The 15,154-nt window shown below is 40.8% G+C and overlaps 1 protein-coding gene across 2 annotated transcripts in view; it reads right to left on the bottom strand.

The window, feature by feature from the left end:
* UGGT1 (UDP-glucose glycoprotein glucosyltransferase 1) overlaps positions 1 to 12,456 on the bottom strand; it is a 44,978-nt gene extending 32,522 nt beyond the window's left edge. For both annotated transcript variants that reach the window (XM_050902139.1, XM_050902141.1), the window contains exons 1-12: positions 12,381 to 12,456; positions 11,661 to 11,796; positions 11,088 to 11,226; positions 9,159 to 9,241; positions 8,473 to 8,603; positions 7,495 to 7,607; positions 6,155 to 6,329; positions 4,743 to 4,839; positions 2,880 to 2,958; positions 2,576 to 2,676; positions 1,607 to 1,706; positions 592 to 652 (exon numbers count right to left, since the gene is read on the bottom strand). In XM_050902139.1, coding sequence (XP_050758096.1) covers positions 592 to 652; positions 1,607 to 1,706; positions 2,576 to 2,676; positions 2,880 to 2,958; positions 4,743 to 4,839; positions 6,155 to 6,329; positions 7,495 to 7,607; positions 8,473 to 8,603; positions 9,159 to 9,241; positions 11,088 to 11,212 — 1,065 coding nt within the window. In that variant the 5' untranslated portion in view covers positions 11,213 to 11,226; positions 11,661 to 11,796; positions 12,381 to 12,456. The remainder of the gene's footprint in view (positions 1 to 591; positions 653 to 1,606; positions 1,707 to 2,575; positions 2,677 to 2,879; positions 2,959 to 4,742; positions 4,840 to 6,154; positions 6,330 to 7,494; positions 7,608 to 8,472; positions 8,604 to 9,158; positions 9,242 to 11,087; positions 11,227 to 11,660; positions 11,797 to 12,380) is intronic.
* Positions 12,457 to 15,154: the final 2,698 nt, after the last annotated feature.

Below are 15,154 nucleotides of genomic sequence, written 5' to 3'. Positions count from 1 at the left end.
TTTCCACTGCTTCGTTTTTGACACAGTCCTGTTGTGTAGATCAGACTAAGACAGTCTGCATGGAAATTCTAAGAACAGCTATGCTGTATGTTTTCTGTAAATAAACATTTTCTCCCAGGGTTAACAACATAGTACTTTCATTATATTTGAAGTTAATTTTATAAAGATAAATAAATACAGTTACCAGATTGTGAGTTCAGGTACCGAACAGAAGGTCACTTTCATATACATTAACAAGTGCTTGCCAAATAACTATCAGAACACTTGACTACTGTGAACAACCATTGTAGGGGCAGCTCTGTGAACAAAATCCCGTATCATCATTCCCCAACACAGTGATCTCACTCAAAGAATTTATGACCAATATTTTCATATTTGAGCAAACAAGGTAAATTATGTTCCTAATCCATGTCTGAAAATCCACCACTTCTTTACTTCCCAGATGCATACTACAACAAAGTTGTGTGTGAAAATACCAGGTCATTATTTTGAGCAAAATGTAAACTTTTAAATAGAATCATTATTTTCAAAGCTTGAATTTATATTAAAACATAAGTGCAAAAGCACTATGTTACTTTCTGGAAGCATTACCTTTTGGTTCTCTTCAATTTCTGCTCTGAGTTCCGAAGAAACAACTGTTTTTGTTATGGCTCTACAGAAATAAAAACATCATGCTGTGAATCATCTTTCTGTTTATCTAATGGATAGATTAGATACCTACTTATCTTACTTTTTGTACCTTATATATAAATATATTTAGTCTCCTAGTATAAAGAGCTGCAATCAGAAGCACTTGCGCTTTGTGGTACCATTAAACAGTAGGATGCACTATTTTTTACTATATAATTCAACAGAACATAAAAATGTTAACCACATGCCAGCTCTCAGTGTCTAATTTCACATTAACCATAATAGAAGTGGGCAGCTGCCAGAAAGGTAGAGGTGGAGGCTGGCAGCAGAAAACAGGGGGATTTCACTCCTCATTGTGGGTTCCCATTCCTTTCCTTACATTGGATCTAGTGATTGCGTCATCACAGAACGGGCAAGTACAGCTCACAGATCTGACTCAAAACACAATGAGAGTGCAGTGCCTACCTTAAACAGCTATAAATAGCACAATCTTAACATCAGTTAGTGGGAAATAAGACCAGTATTCAGTTCCTTTTTACTCTCAGGTATAGCTCCACCTACTCAAAGAGGAGGGGCTCCTATAATATCATCTTCACAACCCAGGTCATGGAATTTATCAAATCCCAGAAGAAGAGTGGAGTCCAGCGAACAGATAAACCTTAAAGCCACCAAACAGAAAACCTATCCAATAAATTCTTGAGGACTTGATGCAAAAGGTTCAGAAGCATTTCACAACAAAATAGCACGGGTAATTCTGTCAAATTTTCCACTAGTCCACATCAACAGCCATCCAAGAAAAACACCAAGATCCTCTTTGTAACCATAGGCTGAAGAACAACTCTGCATAAACATTCCCCAGTGTTTGCTTCCAGCTAAATGGAAACTCGGACATTAACCCAACCAATGCTGCCTGTCTCAGGTTCTGCTCAGAAAAAAGATAGTAAGAAGACTTCCTAGAACTCATAATGAAAGTTACCTGGCCTTTGTAGGAAAGTTCTGACTGAGATCTTTCATGACCATCAAAGCATCCACCGGGGGAGCAGTCAAAATGCGAGCAGCAGTTTGAAAACTTAAATCTGGAAGTGAAAAAAACAGAAGAATGCTAAACTGAAAACAAGCCAATGCAGAGTCATCTTAACTTTAGCTTTCAACTTATTTGCTTATTTGTTACCTATGAAAATTCAATTTCTATCTGTGGCTTTAGATACTTTTTTTAAAATCTTCTTCCTTGTATTCAACTTCTATTTGTTGCCTTGAAATAAGTAACCCTTTCAAAGTGAACCGATATATCCTGTCTACAGGTTGCTTCCATGAGTCTAGACCATCACCTTTTTTTTTGGCTGAGGTGGGAGGATCTGCTCTTCAGAAGGGATCTGGGTACTTGTTTCACAGGCTAGAAATATAAACAGCCATCTGTTGGATATAAGTAGATTCTCTGTGGCTACAATGTATGTTCAGCATTTCAAATTACTCTTTTTTTTCAGAGGATGAAAAGCCTTTTCACAGGCCTCTACGGATGATTTCCAGAGAAACAGGCCAGAGTTGCATGCAGATGCTTTTGAAATACAGTTTTCCTTTGGTCTTGAGAAATCTTGGCTTTCCACACCACGAATGTGACCATGGAAAGAAACTTTACATTTCCTTTGGTTTTCTGCATTTAGCAGATCATACAAGTAGTCAGTTTAAGAGCAAGTGGCTTACTGTACTTCACAATATAGAAAGCAAACCTCATTTCAGAAGTCCCGTGAAACAATCTTTCTAACAGCTATTTCAACAGACTCTACAAAGGCACTTTAGAAAATCCAGTATTTTCCAGTGCAGGAATTTACAGTCAAACTCTCTCAACTGTATGCAGCCACTAGCAACCTCATTTGCATAGAACACAAGAAGACATGTTTACATTAACTTTTTGCAGTACGATACTGAAAGTCTTCATACAGATTACCTTGTAACTGCCACACTTTCAAAGGTGCCATTTCATTGGTACTTTCCACGAGGTGTTTTCTAAGCTCTTTCAGCTCTTCTGTCAAGTCAGGATACAACTGCCTAAAAGGGTATGAGGGTAAAACAACTTCTGTGGTTTCCTATAAGCAAGTCTGCTGCTAATTCAAAGAAACTAACATAAGAAAAAGTGTGCTGCTAACACATATGGGTAACTCAGACATTTAAAAAATAATAGCAAAAGATCAGCATCTCTTCATCAAGTTTTTTGATATAACAAAGACCAACAACTTACAACTGAGTTTTACCTTAGTTTTCCAAATAGAAATCCTTGCACTTCATCAATAGGGTCATTTTCATCTATTACTGTAGCATTCACATCTGTGCCTATAAACACACAAAGAAGAACACTATTACCAAGCTATTCAGAAACAGTTCTCACACTCATTTTGATTAGTTTAACAAAACTACACTGCAGTAACCGAAAAGAAAAAAGAAAGGGCAAGTTTCAGGTTTATTTTTAAACCTGTATCCAAGAGACGTTACCTTTATAAATTAACGCAGTAACAGCTGAAATAAAACCAAGTTGGATTATTGAGAAGGAAAAGCTTACGATGAGTGGAAATCTCGGAGACCTAGGCATTGATGAGTGGAAATCTCGGAGACCTAGGCATTGATGAGTGGAAATCTCGGAGACCTAGGCATTGATGAGGAATTCACTAGGATCTAGGACCTTTCAGGACATGCCAGCTTTGTAGAGTAAGTGCTAAACTTCAATTGTGAACACAACCCTGGTTTTAGCCCAAAAATACATGATAAAAAAGAGTATCCGAGTAAAGTCCAATTCTGGGCTTAAACATCAAAAAGAAATCTGTGCAAAAGACTCACACGATCTCCTAAGTAGCTGGACACAAGCCAGCTCCAATCTAGATGTTTTATGCTCAAGTCTAACTAAAGGTCCTGACCTTTTAGATGAGCGTTTGCTTCTGGACAAGCCAATACAGCGCAGGCATGAATAAAAGACTGCCTAGTCAGAACTTTCCCAGAATCAGACAGGAGCTGGATGAGAACCATATACTGCTAACGCGCAGCTTACTATCTATGAGCTATTCGCAGCTCGTAGCAATGCAAGTACAGGTTGGCCATTTTGTAAAACATTTTAGATTACTGCATCAATATTGGTATAAAACTTCACAAGTTTACAAATAACAAATCTCCCCCAGAATTACTTCCCCCCCTACCTGAAGAGACAAAGGCCTCCAGTGCCCTATTCTACAAACAATATCAGGGCTTTTGCATGACTTTTTGATAACAAATTAATGGAAATTCTCACACAGTAATAGAAATCTTTAATTGGATCACCTCCTCTAGTATGTTAGTTTCTTTTAAAATTAAATACTTTTACAAATAAAGACCAAAGGTTTTATGTGTCTGTACTCTAGATGGTGGCAAAATATTCTGAGTAAGAACTTGGATCTGTATCTGGAAGCTGATAAAACTGCAAAATCCTGAAGAACCCAATTCAAAATCTGAGTTCTGTTCTCCACAACTTATCCCAAACTAAACAAAAAAAAAAAAGTTTTTCTTTTACTGAAGTCCAAGATAAAAGCAGGAAATTCTGGGCTTTTATATGTGTGTGTATAAACGTCTAAATAAAAAGTATACATACACACACAGATTGCCCTGACAAAATAGTTTTGGAGGTGCGTGAGAGTTTGCAAAACAGAGATCAGTGTTCTAAAGAAAGCAGCAAAAGCAAAAAATCATACAGAATTGTAAGTTCTGTTTTCCCAAAGAACGAGAACAGGAAACACATTCTGCTCTGAGGATGAATAAGCTAAGGCAAATTAAGGTAGAGGAATTGCTTTACATCTGCAGGGAATCTGGTTATCTGGTAAAAGATTAGTTGCATTGGTAGTGCCATTACTAAGATCTAGTTCAGAGTCATGACTCCATTGTGCCCAGCATTTCACAAAGACAGCAGACAAGTGCCATGGCAAAGATATGCTTCATAAAGAACATAATCCCAAAAGACAGAGGAAGTGATTCCAGAGCTGAAGAAAGAAGAATATCTGCAATTCAGACAAACAGTTATTCATATTAAAAGAAATATAAAATAATCTTTGCAAAATTAAAGTGTTCGCATTAAACTAGTTAATATAATAATTCACCTTTCACCTGTGTATCATCCTTGGCCTTATATTCTGTACTTTTAATAGCCAGTTCCACACCATAGCCAGAGAGGTAGACTTTTTCTTTACCGGGATTCTGTAAGGAAAAGCAAACAGTACAATATTGCCACTCTTTGTTTTGATGTACAATTTAAAAGCTGCCATTTCCCAAAGCTAAGAAATCTCAACCTGGTACACATTTCAGACATAACTGGTAATGCATCAGTGAGAAACAAATACAATGAGTGATTCTGCAGTAATGTCCTGTAATAATTATATTTCCTGTTGTATTTCAACAAAACTTTTTGAAGTTCAGAGAGCAAAGATATCTCAATGAACCAAAAAAACACCGAAAACCACAAAGCAAAAAGGAACACAAAACAACGTTTTCAGGATTCAGCGTGTAAGCCAAGTAGAGCAAGATAGACTCATGTCACCAAATCAGATAGAGGAGGGAAAGGAACTTCAACTGTGACATTCAAAAATTAATCATTCACTGAAGAGTTACAACAGAGAATTACAAAAAATGGATAAATCAATGACTCGAGAGATGCAAAATTAGTTCTGACTTTAATGGGAAACAAAGATGGTCACTTGTTAAAAGTATTTTGAAGTATACAGGAGTCACACAACTGTATCAAGATCTATTGTGTAATACACTTAATTTTGAATACAAATACTCCTAACACTGATAAAAAAGTTACTTTTAAAAAGGAAAGTGGTGTATGCAACGTATGACTTTATTTTATCAGAAGTGCAAATGTTGCTAGAAGTGAACCAGCTGATGCTTTTTTTGTATTCAGGTCTGGCTACTACCTGCTACACTGCAGGTTTTAGCAACAGAAAGCAATATTCAGGAAAAAAAGTCAACTCAAATGTCTCAGAGCTTTTGAAAGGTAGAGTTAAACACTGATCCAGTGGTTATGGGCAATTTAGAGGAGGGAGATGGAAACCTGGATAAATTGCACTAGGACTGGTAAGTGGTTCTGTAATAAAATTGCTACAGAAACAATGCCCTTCATTTGAAAATGGTACCTTAAGGTTAATCCCTGCTTTTCATATCAAGTCACTAACTGTGAAAAGACTGTGGAAAGAGCTGACTACCTATTTCCTATAATCTGATATAGGTAGAGCAACATTCTTTTAGATTAAACTCTGTAATTTATGTGGAGTTTATCTCTGCATTTGTAAAAGCAAATTATCCTCTTATTTAAACAATTGTGAGATTTTAAATATTCTGAATTCCCCAGCTACACGCAATAATGAGTATTGCAAATAAATATCAAGCAGCAACACATTATGCAAATGTCAATTTAAAGGGAACAAACTTAGGCCATTTTTCTTTTTTAAAATCCAGGCCAGTTACTCTTTCCATGTCAAATACCTTTGTTACAGTGCACAAATATACTTACAGCAATATAGTGTCTGAGGACGTAAGTGATTTGTCCTGCCTCAGCCTTTAAAACAAGACTCTTATGGTATCTGTAGAACTCCTCTGAGCCAATCTCAGCGTAAAGTATGACGACGGGACTTTCAGGGTTTGACACTGGGTATTTGTGGTCCCCTTTGAACAAAAATGGCTTTGGCCTAGGAGTAAACATTGAAGATTATCACACTGTGATTCATAGCATTTCCTCACTCAGTGCAAGATGCAAAATTTCTTTTTCTCATGTTTAATCACTGTTCCTGTCTTCACTGAATACATATGTCAAGCTATTCCCACATATCATCAAGGTCAGCAGCACTTGATGCATGTTGATAAAGCTTTGTTAAAAACGGACACATGAAAATGAAACAAGTAGCTAGGTGCTATTTTGAATCTAATATGATCCTTTATTTTAAAAATTGACCACTTCCCCTAAGTTTTCAATTAACTTTCCCCCCGCCCCCAATGGTGATTCATAAATTCTGTATAAAGAAATAAAAGGCTAACAGAGCAAATGTTCCAGGAACTCAAATTCAAGAGGACGCTGTCCTTGGCTTAGTATACAAACAAGAAAGTGAATGAGAAGACTGTTTTCAACTTCTGTTTTTAAATTTTGTCTAAAACACAATGAAATATTTAAAATATTCCCAGTGAGTCAGAAGAACAGCATGTGACCTATAGATGCCATCTGTCTGGACATGGACAAAAAAACCCTTTATGCTTACAAAAACCAAAACTACCAAGATTACTATGAAGACAAACTGAAATTTAAGTTTTTTCCTCTAAAGAGGTATTATATTTTATAGTGTCTTTTTATTACTAAAAGTTACAATCAAGTTCTGTTTTTGTAAAGAAATCTGAATTTGAAATATATGGTGTGGTAATAGTTTTCTTTGTTAATGCTGAGAAAATCATATAGGGAAAAAATACTATGCATGCTTCAAGCCATTCATGAAATGATCTCTGTTATATTAACTATCATTTTAATATGCAGCCCAGCTCTTTCTATTCTCCCTACATACTAAAGGCTTTACATATTCCTGAGAATACCTACTGTCCTTCAACAAACTGTTTCCAACTTTTCCCATGCACTTTGAAAGCGTTCCTCCTCCTAGCACAATAGCAAAGAGCAAGGGAAAAGAAAACAGTCGTTCCAATCTGGATTAATAAGAAATAAGAGACTGCCACTCTATGCAAGCAATGGACAGTATAAATCAATGCTGAAGAATGGAGAAACTACTGGTTTATTACAGTCTCTTTACAGCAGTAACTCTAACTAGGTTAAATTTTAAGAGCTAATCCAATGATAGGAAATTAAGCAAATACCTTTCTGAAGCTGCCTGTAAAAGGTTTCCAAGAGAGTCAAATTCACACGTTTTCTCCCCATGCACAGCAAAAAATAGGGTACAGCCCTTTGGTGGAGGTTCATCTGCTGCTATCTGTATTAAAATATTTGTAATAAAGTAGGTTGAATGTTTGCCTTTAGAACAAGTGAAAATGATAACAGCATAGCTCTGTAGCAACTGCTCTTCTTCGATTTCCTAAATTCTAAACTAGTACTTCTTCCCTGTTTATTACATAATTTAAATGCAAGGTAAAAATTGCAAAACTGAGAATTAAGTCTTAACTTACGATAAATAGTTTTCCAGTCTATTACTATTAACTGTAATATTAGTTCCAGGTACAAAAACTGAGGCTTGCAATTGTGGGGTTTTTGGTTGGGTTTTTTTTGCATTACACATCAGAAACCTCTGTACTTGTTAAACATCAAATGATAAAATTATTCCAGATGAAAACGGAAGAGGTCTCCTAGTATTACTTAAATAAAGCACATTATAACGTGAGACAATTTGCAATGAATTATATGATACCCTGAGTTTGAAAGAGAACAGAGAGTACAACGAACTTCCATTCATGGGTTCTAATCATTAGAGCTATATATTCATGGATTACTATCTTCAAGTAAGTACAACTGAATAATGGGAACAGCAGTAGCACCACAAGTACCAACAGAGCCATAGGGATTTTCCTCATAAAAATCTTTACACATTTATTAGTGTGGCAGGCAAAGATATGGAGACATTTCAAAATCCCAGTTCTTCAGTCTACTCTAGACAGATGGGTTAAAATTTGTCACCCAATGAAATTAGAATATAGATATGCTCTTCAGCTGAGGTGTATAAAGCACTTAATGAGTTCAAGATTTTTGATATTCTCAACTGTCTCCTTACACAGCTCGCTCCTTCCTGGACCTTATGTAATGCTCTACAAATCATTTGAGGAGTTCCCCTGTGCTGTACTAACCTGTTGAAAAGCTTGAACTGTTGCAGAATAAGAGCGTAAAGACAAGGAAAATTTCAACAAATTCTGCTGCAAAGGTGACAGACTCTCGCAGGCTACTTTCAGCATTTCATGGTATGAAGAATAATCACTACCTGCAAAGTCAAAGTACAAGCAGTTATCTTTCTATACCATATTCTCATTGAAGAGGAGCTTTTCATCTTAATTGTGATTTATACTAACAGAAGCCCACAACATTAACTGTAAATATGCACATGACTGTTCGTCCTCAGTTTTCATTATAGCCACTTTTACAGATGGATGAGAGTGAACTTCAATAGAGATCCATGAGAGTACACTTATATACATTCCCGAGGATGCAAACATAGGCTTGGGGAGGAGGGAAACAGTTAAAAGCTCCCATTTAATTTCAGCTGACAAATAGAAACACAGAGAAAAAGCATTTATAATATTTTATACTTCATGTTGAAATGGAAACTGGCAAGTAAAACATGTTTCAGACTCGTCCACTACAGCTTTCATCAAACAGATATCCAAAAGCTGTGAGCACTTCACAGTAAAAACAGTACTGAAATCAGTCCTCATTTGACTTTTACAATATTAACACAACAGAAGACAAAACATTTTAGTTTATTTTTCAACCATGTCAACTGTCAGTCGTCATCAAGAAGAAGATTATGAAAACTTACCATCACGTTCAGATGTCTTAATATTTTGACTGGCTTCAACAAAATTCCAGAATTTTTCTTGACCTTCTTCTGATAAAAATTCACTGAGTAAGAAGAGAAGAGTTAGCTAGATCTATGAATTTTCTCTCAAGTTACAATTCTAGTACTTTGTAAAGCTTTACAGAAAGTTAGCTCCTACCATATGTTAACCTATATCAGAAAACCATATGTTACTAGAAAAAGCAGACCAGGAAAGCTAAAAAACAAACCAACCCAAACAAATAATAGTTGCAGGCCAGGACAAACACATAATACATGGAAGAAGCTTGTAAAGCACCTATTAACCTCTCAAAGACCACTGACAGACAGCAGCGTACATGCTGGGAGCTCTCCTCCCTAATGCACTTCTTTGCTAGCTATCTTTTATGAGAAACATACATTTTTGTTTACTTTGCTATAACAAACTGTAGTTTGTTGGAACTACTAGCTTTGGTGGGGTTTTTTGTTTGTTTGTTTTTAAATGAGCAAAAGAAGTCACAGCTTCAAATCATGATGTAATTCATCATATATTAAGCATATGGTTAGGTAGGTATACAATGTTAGATAGTAAAATAATTCTCTAAACATTGCTAACAACAAATACTTTATCACGTCTAAACTTGTAACATGCTTCACATGCTAAAGGATGCTACAACACAAGATTTGGAGCCTACTACTTGCCACAATAGCTTGTGTGTTCATTTCAACCTGTTCCGACCTAAGGTGGCAAGTACTTCTTGAACAATTGGGTAACGAATTGCAGTGCTGGGCTAATTAAATTGAACAGCAGGAGAGATACTGCAGTGCTGTATCATTCTGCAGTTCACCCCAGATGAACAATCCTACTTAACCATTATATTCAAAGGCTTTGGGTAAGTTATATATCAGGCCCTTGGCACATTATTTTAATTACTTGCTTACTATTTCACAGTCTGTTAGGGTAAGCTTTTCCGCAGCAAACATCTTGCATTGTCAGGGTATTTAAATCCTGGCATTAACACCTGAGCTTTGCATTTTACTGCTTAAGGATTTTTCAGTCAGGTTACAGAAAAGTAATTTCACCTAGGACACACCTGTCCTACCACCCAAAGCCATGCCCATCTGAATGAAACCCATCAACGCTCAACTGCTTTCATGTGAAGCAGTCTGCGATAACACAGGCAGAATTCCATGTGTGGCAACAACCCTTAAGTGACACCAAATTAAACACACACACTCTTACACAAAAATCTAAAAGTCCTCTTTTGCATAGACATCTCCAAATTAGAATACCGCAAAATGAAATGATGGGGACTTCTGAACTGCTAAGTAGACTGGCAGTGAAAAGACAGCATTTTGCTTTCTTTTTTCTTTTCAAATAGTGTCTTAAAAAAAAAAAAAAAAGTCTTTAATACCATAGAAGAAATCTCCCCAGGCTGACTTGCACAACTCTTAACAAAGAGGTTGACTTTAGATAATCAATCCACAACTCATATGAACAAAGTTAAACTCAAGCTTAACTGAGCTAAACATACACAAGCAACGGATATGTATCAAAACGTACAGTTGTCATTGAAGTAAAAACTCTTTTACTATGGAATCTTACAAGACCATGCTATACCTCTCAATCTAGTGCTCAAAGTAAAACTACCTAAGGCAAAAAATACTTACAATGGAATTATTCATTCTTATTGTTTGTTCTAATGCACACTGAAAGAACGTATCACACAAAAAACTATCATCTCCTTTAAAATATTCATTCCATCTCCCCAAGCACAGCAATGATCATGTTCAACAAAGTGTTATTATTGCCAATGAATTAGTAACGACCAGAATCCAAAGCACCACAAAACAAATGAAAAAGAGAAGAACACGTTACTTCATCCTCTAAGCATATTCTGATCTGTCAATGAAAAGTCACAATGCACTTACCTTGTTTCAAGTAACAAAGGAGTTGAAGACCACTTTGTAGTTAGGGATGTTGTCACAGCCTTAGAATCTCCTTTTACAAGTGAAGAGCTGAACCAGACTCCAAGAACTGCAATAAGTATTCCCATTTTATAGAAGAAGCCTAAAAAAGATGAAGGAAAAAAGTTAGTTTTGCATTGTCTCCTTTTATAAATACAGAGTCTCACATATCCACATACATTAAGGCATATTTTAAGATTCAGTGGCCCATTTAATGCAATGCATCAGTGAGATAATCATCGTCTCACCTGGGCTTACAAAATGAAAAATACTATGAAAACATGAAAAGAGACAGGATTTTAAGATCTGACTCCTGAGCTGCCATTAAATCTAAATCAATTCCAGCTTCCTCTACGTTTATGCTTTCAAATAAACTTGCTTCTGTTCTGGGACACCCACATCATATAGTACTTGCTTTAAGAAGAGGTATTACAAACCACATATTTCAAATTAGGTGGAAAACCAACCCAGTGTTCATTTTATGGGAGGTACAGTCACATTTTGTATTTGTACAGATACATCAGCTGGTGTACTAACCAATGTCAGAAGAGCCAGGCAAGGTTACGGTTCCCTCGTCAGCCCTTTAGGTTCTGCTGGGTACAGTGGACTTCTTCTCTGGGGAATGAATAAACAAGCATTTCCTGGATGCACTAAGTACCACCAACTTTAGAAGCTGAAAAATGAACGAAATAATGAAGGTAGAATCAAAGGATACAACTTACTGTGAGAAATGAGCCAGGGGGGAAGGAAAAAAAAAAAGCCATTTCTTTATTGTCCTTCATGCGTACTCTCGTGCCTATATATTCTCTGACCTATTCACCATAACACCATTGAGTGGAATTTTCTTAACAACAGCTCTTAAGCTTATGGAAGACTTGAATTCTCCTGTTAGCTTTCCACTACAGTCTCCAAAAATTCAAGCTTTTTCCCCCCTCTCTGACCAGAGTATAATACCCACCCAGGCAGTCTCTCACTTCTTAATCCTTATTTTTCTGGATAACTCATTTTGCATTTGCCCCCCAACTGGAAAAATAGCCCACTCAAATTCCAGGTATATCACACACAACCACCTGTCAGGATCTAACTCGTGTCTCTCTCTCATGACGATCTTAACGTAAAAAATAGTCTTTTCATATGTGTTATATATCTGTAGCTATAGCTCTACCTGTGTATATATATAGATAGACAAACAACCTCGTCCTACTCCCTTTAAAAATTTACACTACTCCAGCTGAAAGTTCACCAGCAATCACTCACCCGTTGCTCTTTCTGTACCTCAATGTCCTTTCTTTCAGAGTAAAAACGGAAATGCCCTGCTACAACATACGAAGAGCAACTTGCTCAGCTGCACACGACATTTGTTTCACGCTGCACCTGCGAAGCAGACAGATGGCATTGCATGACACGGAACGGTTATGACTACCGCTCGCTGTGTGCGGAGGAGGAAGCTCAGTCAATATTTGTGGAGTGAAACCTTGGCTTCCGCCAAGTGCAACAAAAAAACAAGGTTTGCACTTCCTCCCAGAATCGGGTCCTTCTTATTCACTGCAAATCATACACAGTAGCTTGGAACGTGTAAGTGAATATACTGTACTGCATTCTTACAAGTAAAACCCCTATGCTGCTCTCTCATGCCTGCTTTCCTATTCTGTGAGAGACTGCCAAAAAAGCCTTTTTCTATATGAAATAGGAAAAAAAAAAAAAAGACACATTTGTCACCTGACACCAGTTTAGCCAACTGAAAACCTGCAGATTAGAAATATCTACACTCCCTGAATAGTAGCAGTCATAAAACAAAGGCAAGACCAGTATCTCAAAGAAAAATAAGAACGCACCATGAAGAACAGAAGAGGTAAGAGACACGGGAGTGAACATAAATGACATGAGGAGATCCAGCTGTGTTCTGTGCAAGGTGACAAAGCAAAAGCCAATCTGAATTAAGACACTGTAAAGTGGATTCTTCAAGCCTCAGTAGTAAATATTTTTCCTCGAATTACTCAGTTTAAAATACAGTTGACTTCTGGAAACTTGCGCATCCAGCCTTAAGAGAAAGGAACAAAGCATCCCACAGCCACGGGTCCTGCCGGACTGTGAGAGCACTGACCTCTGCCATGTAGTGTGAGGTCTGCCTGGTAGCAAGCGGGTGAAATGCCCCACTTCAGGGAAGGGCAAATGAAAAAAGACCTACTGCTTGGACAAAGATGCCAGCTCCCAGTGTCAAGGCCACAACGCTGAAGTGAGGTATGTCTGTACCTACTGTTGTGAATGGTAAATATCACTGATAACGCCCGGATAGCTTTTGCAAGCACGTCTTTTAAAGTGCGGGTATCATTTGCCGTACTATCGATACTGAAACTAAAACATGGTGTTTAACTGATGGGTCCTAAATCACATGCTTGAAGAGCTTTGACTAGAAATAATTTGTTCTAGCTGCTACTCGGCATCCAGCGTGCTTTCATAAAAACCTTACTCGTCGCACTACGCTTCCGATGCAAGGCACACTAACCGAATAGCGGCAACGCAGACGCAAAAAAATTGGTATGTCTGTTCGTTAACGGCGAAGGGCGTTTAACCCCCGAGTGCGGTCTCTGAAGCTCCCCAGTCACCCTCCGCTCGCACGGCCGCTGACTGACCGACACCAGCGAAGCGCAGAGCCCGCACGCCGTTCGAGGGGCCCCGCCACCGCCGCGCCGCGCTCCGCCGCGCCGCAGCGGTGCCGACCCCGCAGCGACGCTCCTCTCCGCAGGGCTGAGGGGCGGCGGCGTAGCGGTGCCCGGCACCGGCCGCCCGCTTCCACCCAACCTGCCCCGCCGCAACCGCCCCCGGGGCCTGCCGAGCCCCGCGGCCGCTCGCCGCCTCCCCGGCACGGCGGAGGCGCCCTGAGGGAGGCGGCCCCGGGCCCCCGCCGGCCGCTCCCCCGCGCCCCTCACGGGCCGGGGCCGCCCCGCCGCGCGCCCAGCCGCCTCAGGCGCCGCCGCGCGCGCGACCCGTCCCCTGCCCCGCGCGCGGGTCGCCGTGGCAACCGCACCTGCGAGCGGCCGCCACGCTCCCTTCCGGCTCGTGCCGCTCCCGCCGCTTCCGGGCAGGCCGCTTCCGCTGCCGGGCGAGAGGCGCCGCGCCACCATAGAGTTATAGCGGGGCAGCGCCAGACTGTCACCTGGTCGCCATCTTGGGGGGGGTCTTGGCGGGCGGCGGTTCCGCTGTCCGCTCCCGCCGCTCGGCGCAGAACTCAGCCGGCGGGTGGGAGGGCCGTGCGGGGCGGGACGTTTCGCCTTCCCCTCAGGGTCCCGTTCCCGGCACCGCCCGTGGCCGCCGGCGCCTGGCGCTGCGCAGCCCGGAGCCCGCCTCGGCCCGGGGCGGGGGCCGGGTCGCCGCGTCCCGCCGCGCTGCGGTGAGGGCGAGAGTGGCGTTACCGGCGTCCTGCGCGTCCGCGGAGCGGCAGCCCCGGTAAGGCGGCAGGCGGGGCGCGGGCACGTTTCGGGCGAGCTGCCTGTCACCGCTAAGCCCGGCGGTGGGCGGCGAGCGGGGCCCGGCCGGAGCCGCCGTGGTTCTTCAGCTGCGCCCGCCGGAGCCGGTGGCTCCGAAAAGCCGCGTTTAGTCAGACCTGCGACCGGGGCCCCGGGGAAACCAGTGCCAGCCTGCCATGGGCCTGTCCGCGCAACGGGGCCGGCCGCGGTGCGGTCACTCTGGAGAGCCCCGTCCCCGAGGTAACGTCCGTGGCCTGGCCGGCAGCTGCACCCTGCGCCATGGCGGGGGGAAGGGGTTTGGGTGGAGTGCTGCTTCGCTGAAATCCCACTCCCTTCAGCGGCCTTATGGCAGGGTTCTTCTTTATCACACGCCCCTGCATGTACCAGCACGCTGTTACCTGCATCCCAGCGGGGGCGGGGGGGGGGGGGGGTCCCGCATCTTAAAACGTGAGAACAGCCGTGTTGGGTCAGTACGGACCCGTTTGGTCCCTACCAGAGCCATGGGGCATGTAGGTAAGAGTGTAACATCAGGGCAAACAGCGCAATGATTTTTCCAGAATGTTT

This window comes from Gymnogyps californianus, chromosome 10 (genome assembly GCF_018139145.2).
Source record: "Gymnogyps californianus isolate 813 chromosome 10, ASM1813914v2, whole genome shotgun sequence".
NCBI lineage: Eukaryota > Metazoa > Chordata > Aves > Accipitriformes > Cathartidae > Gymnogyps > Gymnogyps californianus.
The sequence above is the reverse complement of the archived record's forward strand: the minus strand, read 5'-3'. Positions and strand labels throughout refer to the sequence as shown.